At 60.7% G+C, this 19792-nt stretch overlaps 5 protein-coding genes across 5 annotated transcripts; all 5 read left to right on the top strand.

Moving 5' to 3' along the window:
* Positions 1-756: 756 nt before the first annotated feature.
* On the top strand, positions 757-1293 carry LSCM1_00661 (uncharacterized protein; the record flags this gene model as incomplete). Its single annotated transcript, XM_067318304.1, has 1 exon — positions 757-1293. The coding sequence occupies one exon, from the start codon at positions 757-759 to the stop codon at positions 1291-1293; it is 537 nt and encodes a 178-aa protein (XP_067174409.1).
* Positions 1294-3852: 2559 nt separating this feature from the next.
* Positions 3853-8397, top strand: LSCM1_00660 (uncharacterized protein; the record flags this gene model as incomplete). Its single annotated transcript, XM_067318303.1, has 1 exon — positions 3853-8397. The coding sequence occupies one exon, from the start codon at positions 3853-3855 to the stop codon at positions 8395-8397; it is 4545 nt and encodes a 1514-aa protein (XP_067174408.1).
* A 1348-nt stretch (positions 8398-9745) lies between these two features.
* LSCM1_00659 (uncharacterized protein) lies at positions 9746-13465 on the top strand (the record flags this gene model as incomplete). The annotated part of the gene is made up of 1 exon (XM_067318302.1): positions 9746-13465. The coding sequence occupies one exon, from the start codon at positions 9746-9748 to the stop codon at positions 13463-13465; it is 3720 nt and encodes a 1239-aa protein (XP_067174407.1).
* A 707-nt stretch (positions 13466-14172) lies between these two features.
* LSCM1_00658 (uncharacterized protein) lies at positions 14173-17445 on the top strand (the record flags this gene model as incomplete). The annotated part of the gene is made up of 1 exon (XM_067318301.1): positions 14173-17445. One exon carries the CDS (start codon positions 14173-14175, stop codon positions 17443-17445), a length of 3273 nt encoding a protein of 1090 aa, XP_067174406.1.
* A 752-nt stretch (positions 17446-18197) lies between these two features.
* On the top strand, positions 18198-18752 carry LSCM1_00657 (uncharacterized protein; the record flags this gene model as incomplete). Its single annotated transcript, XM_067318300.1, has 1 exon — positions 18198-18752. One exon carries the CDS (start codon positions 18198-18200, stop codon positions 18750-18752), a length of 555 nt encoding a protein of 184 aa, XP_067174405.1.
* Positions 18753-19792: the final 1040 nt, after the last annotated feature.

The following is a 19792-nucleotide window of genomic DNA, read 5'->3' as shown; positions in this document are numbered from 1 at the left end:
TTCCCTTCTTTCGTGCTCCTCCCTCGCCTCCACGCGTGCGCTGAGGCCAAGTGAGGTCCAGTGGGCAAAGGGAGAGGTGGTCAATGCGTGTGAAGATGAAGATGGCCAAACGCATCGAAGGGCCACCGTTAGTACTCGGGTCGCCACAAACTCACACACAAACACACGCACGTGTCTTTCTTTCGCCAGAGCTTTGACATGCATGTGCCTATGTGCCGGCAGTTCTAGCGTGGAGATGAACACTGCCTGCGGTCTCTCTTTCGGCCCACCATAATCGCGATATTTGCCTCCCTCTTTCCTTATTAGTCCGCCGCACGCTCATCACCTCTGTTGCGACGGTACGCGCTGTTTCTTCGGCTTCGCTTGCGCATCGAAGTGTGCCGCTCTTCTCACTCCATCACACGTGCTCACCCCACCTCTCTCTCTTGTTGCTGTGCTGACCTTTCCGCTTTTGTGCCCTCCAATTCTCGCAGAAGGGGGGCGTGGTGGTGCGACAGAGGTGCGGGACGAGGAGCCACGCTCTTCTTTTTTCTTTAAATATATCGACTCTCTGCATCTTTCCCATTTCTCTACTCTGCGTGCGCAAAGGTCCTGGCGCCGCAAATCGACACGCTTACCGCCATCTCTCCCCAACTTCACGCCGTCATACGCGTAGGTGTGCCGAAGGGGAGTGACAGGCATGAGGTTAAACACACTGCCTGGGGTGCCCAAGTAAGCGAAAGAATCTTTTCGGACGAGCACAAAGCGGCGCCCGCCATGGGCATCCTCGACTTTCTGATACGCATCCGTCCAACCAGTAGACCTGCTGGCATTTTAATTTTGGGTCTTGACAACGCGGGCAAGACCAGCATCTTGCGCCAGCTCAGTGACGAGGATGTCTCTCACGTCGCGTCCACTCAGGGATTTCAGATCAAGAAGCTCATTACTGGCGGGGTGAAGCTTAACGTGTGGGATATGGGAGGCCAGAGGGCGGCCCGGTACTACTGGCGGCAGTACTTTGAAGAGGCTGACGTTATCATTTACGTTGTGGACGCGGCCGATCCTCGGCGCATCCTTGAGGCGCGCGGTGAGCTGGAGCACCTCCTTGAGGAGGAGAAAGTGGCAGGAGTGCCAATCCTTATTTTGGCGAACAAGCAGGACATGCTGGGTGCGCTGTCAGTAGAAGAGATGACGGTGGCACTTAACCTGACGGACTTGAGGGATCGGCGCTGGCACATTCAGGCTTGCTCCGCCAAGACAGGCGAGGGACTCGATAAGGGTATCAGCTGGGCTGTGAAACAGGTGAAGAAGTAGCCCATGATATCGCCGCTGCCTTCCCCCCATCTCGGATTCCGGTGATGCGTGCACCCCGTTCTCTGCCCCCTCTCCCCCCTCTCCCCGTGCTGCCTCGGCCGACGGCGCGTCGTGGAGCGGCTTCTCTGTCTCGCGCACTCCATACGGGTGGTGTCACTGCACTCGCGCTCTTTTTGTATTACCTCTGTGCGACCGCATCTGTGCGTGTACGACCGCCTTCTGCTTATTAATTTCTGTTTTCCCTTCGCACGAGCTGGGCCTATTCTGCCCGTCACATGTGCATGCGACTCTGCGCGGACGCTTTCTCTTCCGCGTTTTATTCCTACGCGCGCATCAACATGAGCTTTTCTTTTCACCTCTCGCCCTCTTCACGTCTCCCCCACTCCTTCCCTCATCACCCCGATGTGGAGGGATACCTCTGCGAGGTACGTCAGGGCGCCACTGCCCCCCACTCTCTGTGCCGGAGGCCCAGCAGTCTCCCTGTCCCCTGCCAAATGCCGGCTCACCTCTGCTACTCACTCTCAGGGTCGCTACGCCGTATGCACGCGACCCTGAGAGTGAGTCATCGCTGCGGGTGTCGGGGGACCAGGTCCTGCTCGACGTTGCGGCGGAGCGAACGGCGGTGGCGAGCACGCATGTATCGCTGACGTGATGGCGAGAGCGTCAGCGTGACGGGAGCGCCTGCCACCCAGCTCTCCGGCTGGACCCTGGTCTGGTCAGTCTGAGCCGCACCCCGAGGGTTGGGGAGGGGAGGGGCGTAGCAGCGCGTGACGACCGGCATCGGGAGAGGGGCTGTGAGGCTGAAGGGGAGGTCGTGCTCCGATGACTGAGGGAGCGCGCTCGCTGTGCCGCATGTGCGGCACTGCTTTGCACCAGGCGACGGCCCTTCGACAGGGCGAGAGGGTTCTGTCGGATGTGGCGCGTGTATTCGAAGACGGTGAGTGTAGATGCTGGAGAAGGGAAAAGCGTCTCCTCATGCTGCTCCTCTCTGTTCGTTTTAGCTTTCTTTTTTTCTCCTTTGGCGAACCTTTTTTTGTGTCTTCTGTGCTTTTTTCGTCGCGACGAGAGCACGGTGAGGCGAGGATGAGAAGCCAGCGCCTGTGAAGTATGAGGGGGGGCGCAGCGGAGAGAGTGGGCGCGTGGGATTCAGTGCGAGTTCGCACGAGGCCTGAGATGAGGTCCGTCGATTTCATGTTTGCTTCGATTTTTTTGCGGTAAAAGTCGGGAGGCGTAGTCGTGCACTTTGTCGTGCGCTCTTTGTTTTGGCTGCGTGTGGCGCCGAAAAAGTGCCGCTATCCACCTCCTTCTCTTTCTTGTGCGCGGGCGAAGCACGCGCTGCTGCGCTGCACTCACGGAACCTCCCTCATACGCTGAAGCCGTCCAGCGACTTCACTTCTCCTCTCTTTCTGCGTGATTGTACACTGACTTCTGGACATCTGCGCTTCTCACCCCACCTTTCGCCTGCTGCGCGTGGCTGTGCGCATGTGTCTGGCATAGGTCTGCGATTACGAGCCACCGAGGACCTACGCCACAGTAACGATGCAAGGGGCGGGCAGAAAGCTGTCCCTCTTCGACCTCGGACAACCGAGAACAATAAGCTGAAGAGCACACATCTTCAAGGCCATAGTGGACTCAAGGCTCAAGCAGACATACACACGCTAGCATACAAGCACACTCTCAACAAACCCCCTACTCACCGACTTCATGTCTGTATCTAACTCTCTGAAAACGTTGTCAGCGTATAGCTGACGGTTACGTCTCCGTCTGTCGTGGATGTGTGTGTGTGTACGTACGCCCGTCATGCATCGTGATCGGCGCCTTTTTTTTGTATCTAAGTGTGTGAAGTGTTGTCAGGGCTTTACTTCAAGCGGTGAACGTGATATTTCTGCGAGATGTGAGCGTCTCCGCCATTCGGCTTCCCTCCCGCGTCTCGCCCGTCTCAGCAACCTCCCTTGCTGCCCACTGCCACTCTCTCGCCATGGCTCATCGCCTTCATCTTTGGCCATTCCAAAAGCGTGTTCATCATGATCTCTCTGTGTCTGTGTGTCTCCCTTCGTCCGCCGTGCGCCACAACAGCGTGTGTGAGTGCCTCTTCATCGTCGGACGCTTTAGCCTCTGCGCACGTCTATCACTCCTCCTCCTCTCTCCCCCACCCTTCTGCATCACAAAGATACAAACGGCACAAGCAACATACGTTTGCCTGAATCTTCAACGAGTTTGTCCCTCACGTGGAGACGGGGTTACCTTTGTCCCACCCTTCAATCGAGACAAACTTCGCCGTGGCACTAGACGGCACTCTCTGCTTCTCCCTCTCCCCCTGCCCTTGCTGGCCTCCATTGGCAGCGCACTCAACGCCTCTTCTGGCGGCTGTCCTTTCCCTCGTTGTCTCCGGCTTCTTGGGCAGTGAAGGAGAGCGAGAGACAGGTAACGATACGCGAAGCAAAGAAGAGGGTGGGGGGGAGAAGGCGTGCAGCCGTTCCACTTCGCTAGACGCGCGCCAGGTAACCAGCGCTTGCTTCATGTTCTTTGCGTTTCGAAACACCTTGTGCCATCGAGCCCATGACGAAGGAGCGCCTCCGGCATCCAAGAGACGAGGCGGACGAGGACATCTACGCTCGCTCTCCTCTCACGGCATCTGAGGAGGCAATCCAGCATTATCCAGGGAGCCGCTTACTAAGCGCGACAGAGTTCAAACGTGTCTACCTCAGCGGCGGAAACGAGGAAAAGTCGTCGAAGGTGGTGGCTGCACGACGCTCAAGCTCGTCCGCCAGTGGCGCCTTCGTGAGGTCTTCCCATCCTTCTCAGGTTTCGTTGAGCCGCGTTGGATGGAGCGCGCGTGTCGGATCGTCTCATGACATGCATGCTCCGCGCCAGCCCCCCACGGGTATCGCTGCACCCTTCCGTCCTCAAAACGGTGTCGGAGGCACAGCGCGTGCGCGCCGGTACCTGGACGGCAGTGTTGGGGGATCTGCGCGAGGATCTACCTCGTTGGAGACTCGCATGCCGTCGCTTCCGCGAACGTCAACGCCAAAACTGACCACGGATGAGCACTGGCCATATGGCTCACAGGGGCTAGCGGGAGGAGCAACACAAGATGTCGCTCCAGCAAACCCATGCTCGACGCACAAGCCGCTGCCGCATCAGCTCCGCTCGCGCGTGCGCCTGGCCCGCCGCGCTTCGTCGCCAACAGGAAGGCCACATTCAGGAGTAGAGCCGCCTCATCGTGACCAACTTCGGACAGAGGATGCATGGCTCGAATTGACGCGCGAGTTGGTGAATACGAAAGACGAGATGCGGAGCCTTCAGCAGCGGCTGCGGCACGCGCACGTCTTGCTACGCTCTCTACATGGTGTCACTGGAACCGCAGTGGAAGAGCACGATGACGCTACCAACGCGGGCACGGCTATCTCGGCTGACGACGCGGCAGGTGGGGTGGGCACAGAGAGCAAGCCAACAGGTGACCACGCGCCGGATTCGGGCTCCACTACGCAGGGGCCTCGCCCGAGAGAGTACTGGCAGCGCCGCGCTTACTTCTTGATGAGGCGGAACGAGGAGCTGGAGGCGGAGTCGGATCGGCTGCGCCGAGACTCGCGCGGTAGCAAGGTGCATGCTTTGCTGCAGGAGCTCAAGTCGGTGCGCAGGGAACTGAATCGGTGTCGGAGACAAGCTGGTGCTGCGACTGCGTTGCCTGCTTCTGTGAATGTACTCATGCCTGATACTGGCCGCTCAGAAGCTCGCCTGGGGAATGCTCAGCACAGCGACGGAACGTTGGCTGGCGGGCCTGCAGGAGGGCGCCTGCTGAAGTGTGGCGACGCGGACTCTTCGCCTCTCGAGCCCGCTGCCGGTGATTCCTTTCACCGCTGCAAGGATGACACCATCTGCGACCTGCGCAAGCGCCTTCGCCTGCTCACTCAGCAGTACCAAAAGACAGACGCGGGGCTCGTCGAAACAACGCGCCAGCTGCAGAAACTGATGCAGCGCCACAGAGCCATGCAGCTCGAGTGGGAAGTGCTGGTGGGACTTCCACAAGAACTTGCTCGTACTCAGCAGCAGCTAGCCGCTACGCAGGCCCGCCTCATCGACTCTAACCGCGAGGTGGAGGCGTTTCGCCAACTGTTCGACACGCAAGCGTCGCCCGCCACGCTGCGCGCTGTAGTTGACGATCGTGACCACCTCGTCGAGCTGCTGCGTCAGTGTCGGCAAAGCGAGTGGGCCTTGCGCAACGAAATGAAGGCGGCACAGCAGCAGTTGGTGCGATTCGTTGAGAAAAAGTACCACGAGCAGTACGCGGAAGAACAAATCATGGCGCACGATCGAGATGCGCATCACGAGGAGACGGTGCAGATGCTGCGAAAGCAAGTAGCCGCCCTCGAGCATCAACTAGAGGTCCAGAGAGAAGCCTACGAGGCACAACTGGCAGAGCATGCGGAGTCGCGTGAGGTGGAGCTGACGCAGCGGCTGCTTGAGTCGGTGCGGCGGCCCGAGGCTGGCACGTGCAGTGCCGTTGTGCCGGTGCCCCAGTCAATCAGTGCAGGTGCGTTGCCGCGGCCAACGTTGCGCGACAAACAGCCGCCCACGGCTGCGAATCCCTATACTGAGGAAGGCGAGGCGTCGCAGCACCGTCTGAGCGCTGAGCAAGCGAAGGGGAACTCGATGCTACAGACGGCCAGCTTCTCTGAGAGTACAGTGTTGCCTACTAGCGCGGGAGGCCTTGTGACCGGGGCAGCCGCTCACGAACATGTCGGCCCTTCTACCGAAAGGACTGCGGGGGAGTCCACACTGTCCTCCATGTCGGAGACAGTTGGCAGCCGAACCAGCAATAGTTCGCACGCAAGTGACGCCGAAGAGGAGGAGACATCGACTTCATCGGCGCCGGTGCTTCAATCGCCCTGCCGAACTGGCGACTCAGCTGCTTCGCTGTCGAGTCCGCATTGTAATAAGGCTGCCAGCGACATCAAAGGGTGCCAGCAGCGGGCAGACGCTGCCGCTGCCGCTGTCGCTGCGACAGACGGAATGGGGGCTGCATCAGCTTGCTCGAGTGCCGCGGACGACTATGGCGGCGGCGAAGTTGGCGGTAGGGACGAAGAAACAGTAGAGAAGGCCTGTGGACCATGCTCAGGCTCTTCCGCCTCCTCCTCGGCATGCTCTTCCCCCAAGCCGACCCTCGACGCTGAAGGCACGACGAAGCAGCAGCGGACTGAAGTGAGCAAGAGGAAAAGCACCTCGGCCAGCACGCACACGTACGTCATCGATCTTCCTCCCCCACCGCTTGCGGTGGTATCGCCGGTTTCCATTCTCATCAATCGCACCTCCATCAATGGGCCCGTGTTCCCCCCCAATATGCGAGCTGTCGTGCACTCGCCCGACGTAAGCTCGCAAGGCACAGCATCGGCCGCCAACCACACTCACAGACAGAGGATGCTGACAGGCAGCAGCGAGACGAAAAGCAACAGTGACTACTTGAGCGGCAGCTCATTCTCGGGCTCTTCCTTGGCCTCTTCGTTGAATTCGCCGCCGGCGGACGGCGACGATGACAGACCAAGCACTTCTGCAAACCCCATTGAGAGTGAGCCACACGGCGGCTCAGTGCAGCCGATGAAAGAGGAAGACGAAGCAAAGACCACCAGCAGCCCCATCTCTGGGGCACAGGCGCTGGCAGATGCTACGTTGCGCCCGCCGCCGCCTCTCGCCGATCCTCATGTGGAGGCGCCGCTTTCGACTTTCCCTGCAGAGCTGCCGCCCAAGACAGAAGAGGCGGGGACAACTTCGCTGTCCGCGGCGGCGCCGCCTGCCAATGGACAGCGGTCTTCGGTTTCACTCGTCCGCTCCGCCGCCTCCAGCGGATCGTCGTCCCTTCTCAATCGCGGTGCGCCGATCCCGTCCCCTACTGCCGTCACGCCAGCTGTGGACTCCAATTCCTACCCGCCGCGCCACAGCAGCTCTTGCTTGCTGATGAGCGTAGGCAACGAGGACGACTTGGGCGGTGGAACAGGGACGAGTCGGGGTGGGCTGGGCTCCCGCATGCACAGCAACGAGCACAACACCAGTTTTGATTTCACGCACCAGTACTCCGGCAACGCCTCTTTTGACTTTGTCGGCTTGCTAGCGGAGCGTCACCGCTTGGAAGACATGCAGAACACCTTTGCGTCCTCTCGGCAGTCGTCGGCCGCAGTGGCGGCCGTCGGCGGAGCGGCATCCGCCTCCTCGAGCGAGACGCTTAGGAACACAAACACGGCCGAGCATGCTGCGATGGGGACGGGAGCGGCTGGGGTGCGCAAGACACCATCCCCTCTACTGGGCTACGATATCTTGCCACCGAGCAAAGTTGCGCTCTCCACGTGCGACGGCAACGGCGGCGAAACGGAAAGAGGGGCAGCGGCAGCTGTTGTGAATGCCCAGGAGTCAGGCGTGGTATGGGCGCCAGACCAGTGCAGCAGTGCCAGTCTGGTGGAGGTATCCTACCAGGATGACAACGACGACGAGAGTTTCTCCAGCAACTCTTCCCAGCGCATCGCGGCCGTGCCGCGCGAGCGAGGGGAGTTGGCTCTCGCAGACGCGCCCCCCTTTGCTGACAGTGTCGACGGTGCTGGTTGCGGGGCACCGAGAGAGGATACCCTCGCGGAGAAGGCCTCAGTGTCAGGCGAGACCGTCCAAGACGATCTCGCAGCGATCGCTGACCTTGACGCACCCTCCTCTTCCTCAGCGGAGATGGCACTGTCTCACGCAAGTCATACCAACCTCAGCTCCATATCGAAGACGCTCACGCAGGAGGAGCACACGGTACTCTCGTTCGGCTTCGAGGATGGAGGCGAAGCGAAGCTGCATGCCGGGGACCCCGAATCTGCTGGACTTACGAGCGATCCAAGCGCCGCGGCGCCAGTGCATCCACAAACTCCCAGCCCCGCCACGAAGTTGCCTGCACCGCCCTCTGGGGCCCCGATCATGGCAGCGGCTGCTGCCCTGCCTTTTGTGCCTCAGCCGCCGAGAGTATCGGTGCCAACATCTCCGCGAGCGGCGCCACATTCGGCGTCGCTAGGGCCTGTACCGCTTCCTCCTCGAGTGGTGGTACCTCTGCCGCCATCTGCGCAAGCGCCTCCACCTTGACAGCGCGAAAGTCAACAGAATACAAGGGAATCTGTGGCATCTCAGGTCATGGAGTCAGACTGCGACTCGTCGGCAGCGTTGGCGTTGGTGCCCTCCCTATTCGTCCGTGCGGGCACGGGCGAGTACCCCGCACTCGGGGGATCTTGTCTGTGCACATACCAGTTTCTGTTTCGTCCACATGAGCCTCCCGCCTCCTCCCCCACATAGGCACACATATACACATACACAACCCGCAACTCCTTCTCGGATGGCGTGTAGGATGTGACCTGAGTGGGCATGGCGGCGGGAAAGTCTCTGTGCACATTTTAGACGCATGAAGGTGGATGCGAAGACAAGTGAACAGGTGCGTAAGACGTGGCGACCCTGGTGCGCGTCTGCACCCAAGCGCGCACCACCACCGCACCCCCGGTGTACGCCGCGAGCGGGGCATCTCACCGTCGTTGTCACGCCTGCATATGACGAGGTGTCCCTCACCCGATCTCCTTGTACGCTACTGTGCTTTTCTCGCGTTGTGGACTCATATGAGCAGTGCCGCTCTGTGGGTGTCGTGCTATCCCACGCTCGCCGTTGCTTCGGCGCCGTTTGCTCGGCTTCCTCCTCGTTCCTTTCGAACCAAAAGAAACCTCCAAGTGCGATGTTTGGGGCTCCTCGCTTCCGACTCCCCCCTCCCCCACTCTCCGCGAGCCTTTACACGGCTGCGCGTGTCGATGCGATACTGGTCACTGCCACCACCAACAACGATTACTCAGCAGGAGAGTCGTTTCGCGACACTTTTGTGGTATCCGCTGTCTCACATCTCTGCTTCTCATGTCCGCTTGCGTTTGCACAGTCTTCGCTCGAATACTTCTCTCTGTTGCCTCTGTACGTTTCTTTTTCGTCCTTCAACATAATCTGTTGTGCTCACGGCCACCTTCCGTGCAGTAGGAGCGGTGGCTGCCGGGGGGACCCCTCTCACCCCTCCCCTTCCCCACCGCCGGAGCGAAACGCCATAGGCGCGGGCCTCTTAGGTGAGCGCAAAAGCAAAACACAACGCCGGAGTGGCACACACACACACATACATACACGCGCACACGTGGACGTGCTTCCTGTCCCACGTCCTGCGGAGGGACGGCGTCCGCTCCCCTCTTCTTCCCCCTTCCTCTTTCTCTCTTCCTTCATCATCCGCCATCACCAGGAGTACGCCGGCAGTCAACGTCGGTCCGCGGAGGCACTGGTGCTTGATGCACCGAGGGCGGTTGGCGGCTACCGTAGCAGAAGAGCAGCAACAGCAAAGAGTTCGAAGAGACCACCGAGGGTAGAGGACGTGGTGGGTGGTGAAGAAGGTAACGCGAGGGTAGAGAAGCACAGTATGACGTCTCCGTCGCAGCCGCACAAGAAGCTCACCTCGTCAACGCAACTAATTTCCATAGGAGGCAGCCCGCCACTCGATGTCACCCTCAACCGAGGTGAAGACGCAGCCGCTGCCATCTGCGCCTATTTAATTGTCTTCCACAAACTTAGTCGCGCCCGTATCGCCCATGCCCTTGGACTTCCCTCGCTAGTCGTCGAGGAGTCAATACGAAACGGCGTCTCCTCTGCGATGCTGCGAGCCCAACTGCGCAACTGGCTGTATGAGACAGCGGCTTCGCCCTCGGCGCAGAATCTGCAGGTTCCGGAAGCACTCTTCACGCAACTGCAAGAAGACTGCGCCGCTGACGCGATTGAGCGCCAGCAGAACGAGCGTGACGGTGTCCTGCCGCCGTATCACGAAGACTGGTCCCCCTTTGCCGCCCTCGACCCCGTCTCCCAGCAGCACTTCACGCAGCTGCAGCACTCAGTGGGGCAGAGCTTCATCTCGATTTTGAACGACCCAGGCGAGCCGACACTCAACGTAGACTGGAGCACGTGGCTAGGGGGCAAACTGTACGCGGCCTTTGACTTCAACGGCAGTGTCGGTGACCTGGACGACACGCTCCGCTCCTCGGCTACCCATGCGGGGCCTGAATCTTCTGCCGCCTTGCTCGCCGAGTACCCGCCCACGCAAGACTTCAGCGGCTACGTGAAGCTCATCTCGAAGGCCTACCAGGTTAATCGGCGAGAGGGGATCGCGAACGATGCAAGAGAGTGGCGGGAGGACGGCGCGGCCGAAGTCGGAGGCGACTGCAAAAGCCGTGACGGTGAAGCGACGGTTGATGGCGGCCCATGGCCCACTGGGGTTCCGACTCAATTTTTTGCGGCGTCCTACAACCCGGCAGCCGAACTAAGTCTCTTTTCGGACGCTGTGGGCCAGTCGCTCCCCACTACTGCCTTAACTTCGCCCACTGAAGCAGCGGCCCTCCAGAGTAGCCGAGCAGAGGCGCCGACTCCGATCGTGGATGGCGGAACGTTTGCGGCGGACTACGAGTATCTCGAAAACCGCAATAAAAAACTGCGCGTGTGGGAGTCGGATGTGGAGAAGTGTCTCTTGCAGCATGTCAAACAGCGCTCTGAGGACTTCTTCGCGACTTCCCGCCAGTTCGGCTCGCTCAGCAGAGACGCTCGCGCCGTCTTGGCGGATGTGCGAGTGGCTCGCGATGGCGGCATGCGCGCTGGCGAGCACTTTATTTCGGAGTACCTTCGAATTGGCAACCTGCATCGGCGGCGGCAGAACTTTCTGCTGCTGAACACCACCTCTACCGCGGCGCAGCAACTTCTGCGGCGGCTGGGGGACGTGGAGAACTGGGCAGCGCTGCCTGAGCGCGACGTGAGCGAGGTGCTGCCCATCGTATCTACCTTACTGGATCTCGAGACTACAATGCGCGGCACCAAGGGTGCAGATCAAGGCATCATGTGGAAGTCCCTAGCGGGACTGAAGTGTCTTGCCGAGGTCCCGGGGCGTGTGAAGAGGGCGCGCAAAGCCCTGGAAAAAGTTGTGCTGGAGGAGTACTGCCGCCTACTGTTGAGCGGTCGCGAAGAGGAAGACGAGGCAAGCGAGCGCGTGACGTCTGTGTGTGAGAGCGTCACGCGGCTTGGTGTGCTGAACGCGGCAAACCACCTTTATCATGCGAAGGTTGTCGAGCTGCTTCAGGTCATGGCGCAAGAGACCCTTGTCGGTCTTTTCATCAACGCCGGCGTCCTGGATGATGCCAAGGCGAATGAGCTACTCAGGATTGCTCGCAACACAGATGCTCTTGCCATGCCAGACACTCGCCAGCAGCTGTGTGGGTTCGCGACGCATCTCCGCTTCCAGGGCTACCAGCAGGTGCTGCAGCAGTTTGTGGATACGCTCGTGGACTTTGTCACACATGCGTCTCAGCAGTGGGGCGTTTTCCTCACCGGAGGGCTTTGGGCGTCACTCGCCATGTACGAGAACCGCCAAGCCCTAATGGAAAGGGCGACGCGGAACCTGCTGGGGTGCGTCTGTGGCGAGGCAGAGTCGCTCATCGCCGCCTTGCTGGAGGTATACACCAACGGGCCGCATCTATCATCCGCGGCTGAGCTGGTGCAACTGGTGCGCGTCAGTGTACAGTTTCCGATGCGCGTCACTAGTGACGTGGCGAGCCGGCTGGTGTCGCTGCTGCGGGAGGGCGGCAGCGAGCCTGAGACTCCGACAGGGTCACCCATGTCGTTGACCACGAGTGGCCCCCCGTCGCCACCCTTCGCAGCGGCGAGGGAGCCGGCCGGCTTTGTGGTCTACCGGCCAACGAAACTCATCGGCATCACTGTCCAGCGACTCGCCAAGCGTTTTTTCCGCCACCAACACAGCGTCAACAGAGAGAACGTGACAATGGTGATGGAAGGGGAGACGTGGGCTCCCAAGGAGGCGGTCGACGAGTGTATACAGCAGCAGGTGGAGGACATGTGTACGATGGATGCGACGGCGCTGCAGGAGTTTCGGTGGCGGTCGCTGAGGGCACTGTTCGCCTTGGGCGACAACGACAGCGGCTCTTATGAGCGGCGCCATTCGGCGAGCCCGCCTCGTGGTGCTGCGGGCCCCGGCGCAGCCGATGATCTCCTCAGCACTGGTGCTGCGAAGCTCTACGTGCGGGTGCGGGTCGGTACGCGTGCTGCTGTCCCTGTCAATGGTAAGGCAACTCACGACTCGGCGGAAGCGGCGCCGGCTGCCGACGCAGACGAACCAGAGGGCCGCCTCGTGCCAAGCTCCCTCCTCGTGCTGATGGATCTACTGCACAGGTACCACACGTATATCGCCCTTTTCCCTTTCCTCGCCTTCGACGTCGCCTCGCGCATGAATGAGCTGCTGGACGAGTACGAGGGGCAGACTGCCGCCATGGTGCTGGGCGCGCGCGCCGTGGAGAACGGTACGCTGCCCACGATCACTACGCAGCACTTGTGCGTCGCCTCGCAGTGCGTCTCGTTTCTGATAGATTTCATCCCAGCGCTGCAGGCTCACTTGACAGCCGCCTGGCACGAAGGGGGCTTTGACGCGTCGCTGCGCGGCCGTGCGCCGCGCGATGTGCTCGCGGTGGCGAAGGCGCTAGGCCTCCTAGGAGGGACCTCAGCGGCATTGCCACCATCCGACTCCCCCCCCACCAACACTGCGTCAGAGAGCACTAAGCCGTTTATCAAAAACGACTGGCACCGCGTCGTGCGCAACTGCCGGGCTCACCGCAATGAGTTCTTCTCGAAGATGGGCTCCCTCGTGCAGCGCAAAGTGAACAGTCTTGGCCACGTCGCCATGCAGAAAGGGCGCTGGTCGACGGGCGGCAATGAGTGGGTCATGGCGATGCTGCGCGAGGTGGCGCGGCTAATACGTGCGTTGCGGCCCCTTCTGCCGCCCGGCGACATGGATGGCGTGATGGTGCCACTGCTCGGGTCACTGAGTGTCATGCTGCGTGAGTCGACCATGCAGATTCCGACCTCCGCCGAAGACGACCGCGCTGCTGCCGCGTCGGATGTGATGCTCTTCACGGCAAACGTGGAGAAGTTCGGTTACGACGTACTACGGTGCGCCGAGGCGAGATCTGTGTCTGCAGTGATGCAGGGCGGCCAGTCCTTCGTCCCAGTGTCTTCAGAGGACGCGGTGCTACGGTGGTTTTTGCCAACCTCGCCTCCCAGCCCCGTTCGGCCTACCGCCGCAGCGCAGTGATGCGGTGCTCCCTTTGCGGGCAGTGAAGGCAGCTCATCACCGTTAGCGAGGCGGAATGGTGCGGAAAGAATGGTGCGGAAAGAATGGGGGCCGGGACACATACTCGTGCCTACGGCCTGCACCCCCGCGCATCTGCTCCCGTCCTTCCTCTCCTCCACGCTCTTTCGCTTCTCGTAGTCTTCCAAATGCGTTCCAAAGCAGTTTTCAAAGCTGAAAAAAGGCGGCGGCAGTACCCCAACACAGTCGAAGCGGCTGCGGCTCACCGCTCCCTTACCCCTTTGCTTTGGTCGCTGGTGAGACGACGGTGGGGGCGATCGCAGCTGAAACACCTATGCTTGTATCAGTGGTGTGCGAGTCAGCAGCTGGAAGAGAGAGAAAGATGGAGGAGAAACGGGATACCATCTGAAGCGGCTGCCCACTCGTGCGCTCGTGTCCGTCTGTGTGTGCGTGCGTTGAGGGCACTGCGCCCTTTTCTTGCTCGAGCCTCCTTCAATAGTGGGCTCAAACTATTCTCCTTGCCTGTCTATGCGAGCATTCAATACGCCCTGGCTCTCCTTGACGGCCGCTGCTGTCACCTAAACCCTCGCTGCCTGCTCTTCTCCTCTGTTCCTCGCGTTGAGGGCGCTGTGCACTGCGCACCCTATTCTTCCTTCTCCCCCACCCCGACGAGTACCAAAAAAAGTCGCTCAGCTTATGCACGGCTGTGAATGCGCCATTTAATACAGGGGACGCTGCCGCGGCCGTCGACGCGCCCGGCGTTGGCGCCCACGATCGCCCGTCGAACACTGGGCTCGTTGAATCGGGCGTGCCACACCACCGGACTTTCCGACCCCCGCGGCGCTGAGGAGGAGATCACATCCTATTTTACAGGCGATCGCACAGCCCCTGAAGCAGGAGAGCATCCGCACCAGCGCCGACGCCGGGGCAAGGGTGAGGCAGACACATTGCTGAGCGACATTGTCGCGCTGGGCAAGAAGGTGGCCGACGAGCAGAGGCGGGGTCGCGTCTCCATTCCAGCTTCGCGGCTGAGGAGCGTCAGTCTGAAGACTCGCGCGCCCCTCGACGGCGCGTCACGAGCCGCCGCGTCGTCTCCACAGCCGGCGGGGGGCTCGCCAGATGCGAAGGAGTTAATCACCCTCCCGCCGCTCACGCCACCAGCACCGGTTGTGAGCGCTGCCATGCGTGAGCGACCAGTTGCATTGCCTCCGGCGTCGTCGTTACCTCGTGAGACGGTGCTGCCTCCTCTTCAGTCCTGGACGCCGGCCTTCGTTCTCACGCCACAGGAGCTGCGGGCGATCTCTGATGCGCACGGGGCGTCCGACATCGCCTTCACTTTGGAGGAATTGGAGGCGACACTTTTTTCTCACGTCTCGGAGCAGACGGAGGGTGACGCGAACGTGGCGACGGCAGAGGCACTCGTATCGGTGTCGACCCCTCCGCCGCCGCCACCGTCAGCGGCACCTGCAATGCCGTGTAGCAGAGCGCCACTCGAGCCTATTGAAGCGCCACCCACGATCGCCGTCGGTGGAGCAGCAGCGCCTCCCCTGGCGCAAGCAGCTATATCGTCGGGTCAACCTCTCGAGGCCCGGACAACGGGCTCGCCTATTGCGCACGCGGCGGCTTCCCTTCCCACGGCATTAGACGCCGCCGCCGCTTTCCCTCTTACCTCACTTGCACCAACGCCCTCTGAGCGGAACGCCTCACTCGAGGGGCATTTCGCCCGGACTGCACACGCGGCTCCCGTTCTCCGATGCCGCTTGCGCGGATCAGCGGTGGAGGTAAGCATGTCACGGCCCTCTCAGTCTCCCCGCGAACTGCTGGAGGCTCTTCATGAGGCGATCTCCTTTGCGGAGTCGCTACCCGCTCTGCCGCAGGGCCCTCGGCTTGTGCGCCTGGGAGTGGACTCGACAAGCACAGCGTGTGCTTCCTATTCCTTCATTGAACCGGAGGGGTGGACCGAAGTCACCTCTGGCGTAGAGGAGCGTGTGGCGGCGCAGCTTCTAAAAGAGCGGCTGCTGCAGCGCATTGCGGAAGGCCCCCTGCTCGGGCTGCGCTACATCGCAGAGCTGCGCACAGCTGACTTCGAAGCACCGCTGGTCATCCGCAACATGGCTGCGGAGTTACTGCTCGCGTGCACCCCGCATGATGTTCGCGTTAGCGCGCGGTCGGGTGTGCTGCTGAAGGGTACCACGGATTGCGATCTGCGGCTTTCCTTTAGTGGAATCGGTGTGGGTGTGTTCCCGGCTCCGTCGACGCTTCTGCGGCTCGCGCGAGCGGTGACAGCGATGTGCGATAGGGAGGCGGAGCGCTCGCTTCTCCTACAGGCGCTAGCTCGCGCAAGTGGACGCTCTGTCAGCGCGGCCGCTGCGCCAAAGCTGGTGGGCATCGTATCCGAAGTAGCGCGGTTCCTGCACACGCTACCTCTTTCAGTTTCAGCGGCGCTGCTGAGGGACGGCGCGGGATCGCAAGGAGGTGCGAGGGAGGGAGCTGCAGAGGCAGCATGTAACGGCCGAGTGAAGAAGGCGTACTGGTTTGATGCCGCCTGGCCCAAGGTGAGGCGATGGTGGAAGTCGCTGCAGGGATCTAGAGACGAAGCGGGGTCAGCATGCGGCGAAGCTCCTATCGTGTGCGCAGTGCGCATGTCGTCCTGTGTCACCGCCTACGAGGTTTGGAGGTGTTTGTGCGAGGCTCTTCTCTCCCCCGCAACCGACGAAGTCTCGACACGCCAGGCAATCTCCGACGCGATTGACTCCGCGCCTGTGCGACGGTGCAGGCAGAGCTACCTGGCTGTGGCGTCATCTGTTTCCGTACACAGAAACACCTCCTCACCCTTCCTACCAGCAGTCGTTGTTGACGTCACCGCCTCTTCATTGCAGCGCACATCTGTGGCGGACCTCGCGAGTGAGATTAGTGAGCAGCCGGCCGACGTGGTCCTCGCTCTGTCTGAGGATGTGCAGCTGCCGCAGAAACTGCAGTTTCTCGCGTCGCTCCATTTGCCCGATTCCGGCAGTCACCACTGCGTCACTGTTTTGCTTCCCGGAGACCCGGCAGCGGTTGCCGAGTGCGTGTCTTTGACGCGGTCGTCTGCCCACCTGGCATCGCAGTCGTCATGCTACCAGGCAGGTCCGTCCAAGGTGCACCCATGTGACCCTTACTGGCTACATCAGCTGATCGAGGTGAGTAATGCTCGCACCTCTACGGTCGTTTCAGGTGGCTCACCAGGGCCCCATGGCTTGGCACCTGCATCGCTGGGTGAGCTGTACGCCGCGCACGCTTGGCACCGGCCGTGCGTAACGACGCGGACAAGTATTGTTGGTCTGGAGATGTCAGCCGCAGTGGCGGTTTCATGGCAGCGTCTCATCGCCGGTGCGACAGGAAGAGGCCAGAGAAAGGCGTTAGTGGAACAGTTTCAACGCACGCAGCTGGCGCCGCTCGTGCTGCTGCGCCCGCAAAGCGGAGGCGAGGGCTGCGACTGCGCAGGGCCCGCCTGGTGGACTACAAACGACGGGGCATCGACGACACAGCAGTATGTATCGGTGCCATCGACTATGCCGAGGTTGATGAAGAGCTTGAACGCCTCCTGGCCTGCGCCTTCCTCTACTTCTGGCCTCCCATCGCTGACTGGCCGCAGCATCTGTGTTGCCCATTGCGGCGTAGCGTTTCTCTTCGCTCTCGACGTCGCATGCCAAAGCTTGCTTCGTCGCACCATCGAGTCACCAGAGCAGCTCAACGTTCTGTCGATCGCGGCTCTCGGGCTGGACACCTCTGCCGGCGGTCTCGTGGAGGTGGCTGACCGCGTCGCCGGCGGCGGTGTGGAGATAATCGTTTCCGCCATGGAAGACGCGGCGACGGTGCATGGCGTCCGCTTCGCCTCGCTTCCTCTGCTCCGGTGGATGGCGGATAATCGGCTGTTGTTTTATCAGCTAACCCCGCAGAGAGTGGACCGTTACATCACATGCAGTCAAGAGCGCGTCGGGTAGGCGCCGCGTGGCTTTGACCGCGCGGGTTTTCTGTGATCGCATGACGCGCTTATTTTTTTTTTACGCGACTGCGCGCGCACTACTACATCACCCGACGTTTTGTACCAGAGCGCCGCCTCCTACTCGTGGCACACGTGCACCTCGAGGGAGCTTTTCACGTTCGTGCCCGTTATCTTCGTGTGCCGTTCTGCGTCTGCGTTACCCGTATTACTGTGACGAACCTGACGGGGGCGTATTGAGTTGGTAGGCGGTACCTCACATTTGCATCCAACACTGCAAATCGACTTGGAAGAGGGCGGCTGCCGCTGTCGAATCGTGACGACGTGGCAGAACACGGCGGACAGGGGGTAGGAGAGGAGGGACCAACTGGAAGAAAAAAACGTGCGCCAAGAGTAGCAAAGACTGCATGCATGCAGACCTCTCCATTGCGTTGATGTCGCACACAGGAGAGGCCGCCTCGTTTCGCTCTCTCCCGCCCCCTCTCCGGTCTGTGTATCTGCCCCCTCGGTGTCTTCACTGAGGAGTCTTTTCGACGGCCCGTTCTACTCTCGAATCGCGGAGCGTTTCAGGCGCGCAGAACGCTGCTCTGGCCAACCGTTCTCTCTCTTTCTCCCATCACCGCTGCCTGCGCACTCGCGTTGACGTTTGCCGGTCGACAGCGCCGGTTGATAACGTAAAGAGTGCGGCGTCGCTACCCTAGGAGACCAGGTCGCAGTCCCACTCACATATTCAAGGAACGCCGACCGACCACTATGGTGTTAAACAAGTGGGCAGTGGTGACCAAGAGCGCCCCTCCTGCGGCAGGCCTTCGGCCGCTGGCGCGCATCGTCTCGCCAAACCCGAAGCTGCGCCCGCGTGACTACAAGATTCCCTACGTACTTCGCGCTTTCATCAAGGACCGTCACATAAGTGAGGTGCAACACATCGAGAACCGCGGCATGTACCGCGAAGAGCTGGCGATTGAGCGGTCACGCGTTCCGCGTATGCACAAGACGCTGACGATACAGACAGATGGCTCACTGAATGAGCGCGAGTTTGAGTTCGCGGTGCCACCCGTAGTGGCGCTCTTTCGGGATCGTCTCTCTGCGCATCGGCAGCGGCAGATTGCTTTGGCCAAGATTGGCAAGCTGAAGCGCGCCAAGTCCTGGGAGACGACAATACGTGGCAACGAGTCGCTGAACCCCGTCTGCAATGCGCTTGTGTTTCCCTATTGTGTGCCCAAGAAGATGTTGGTGCGGCCGCGCATCGTCGATCCTTTGAGTGCCAAGAGTATGGCTGATAGCCGCAGAAGCCGCGAGGACTCGTGAATAAGCGCCGGCGAGGGGGGCGCACAAATGTGCGAAGCGCACTCGCCCGCCCCTTTGTGGGCGAGCTTTTGACGTGATCGCTTCACAGGTAACTTCGCTACGCAGGAAGGCTGTGTTGATGTGCTTTCGCGCGCGGGGGTGGGTGTCGACAGTTGATCGCGACAACAAACAGAAACACATCAAGTGTCTTTGGCAGGCGGAGAAACACGGATGCGCAGCAGGTACTGAGTGCGATCATGTAAAGCGCGCAGGGTCCCATCGGCGCTGGCGGGTTGCTGCTGCCGGTGATGCAACCAATCCTGCCAACGTGTCGCTTCACCTCTTTTGTGTCGTGCCGCGGCTCGCATCTTGACGTGCTTGTCTGACTCCCTGTGGGGCACTCACGTACGCGCGCTACCATCTCAACCACCCAAACACAGTGATGGACACGCGCTCACGTTTCCTAATGAGTGCTCCTTCTCTCGCCCGCTTGGTGCCTGCTTCGGGGTTTGCAGGCACTCAGTTCTGTACTCGCGGTACGCTATACGAACGACGGCGCGGGTGCACCAGTCCAATCTAGTTTCCCTCGCATTGCAACTCAGTTTCACTCCGCTTCGCTTCGGTTCTAACTCCTTTGCCTTCTCATCGATCGTCTTCTCACGCACACGCTGGCGTCTCTCTGCTATGTGTGGCTTCACTAGCACCTGCTTCCTGCTCTCTTATCGCGCACGGCTCGCTCGTCCTTTTCTTGTATGTCGCCCTGGGATTTTGCCTGTCTGCTTCCTCGCGATATCTTTCGACTCCCCTTTGTGGCGACACGCACGTGGAGACACGCTCTCTCCCTTCTCACCTGTACGAAGAGCTCGTGCAGCGCGTGGGCGCCCAAGCGCACTTTTTTCGCTCACTCGCTCTCACTGATCCTCTTCATCTACACATTACGGTGCGCCCGAGTGCTCGTTGACGTGCATGCAGGCGACAGCTCATCTTATACCATCTCGTATCTCATAGCTGCATGGGACACGCATTTGATTTTGTGCCCTGCTGCTGTTTTTTGTTTGTTT

Source organism: Leishmania martiniquensis, chromosome 36 (genome assembly GCF_017916325.1).
Source record: "Leishmania martiniquensis isolate LSCM1 chromosome 36, whole genome shotgun sequence".
NCBI lineage: Eukaryota > Euglenozoa > Kinetoplastea > Trypanosomatida > Trypanosomatidae > Leishmania > Leishmania martiniquensis.
The sequence above is the reverse complement of the archived record's forward strand: the minus strand, read 5'-3'. Positions and strand labels throughout refer to the sequence as shown.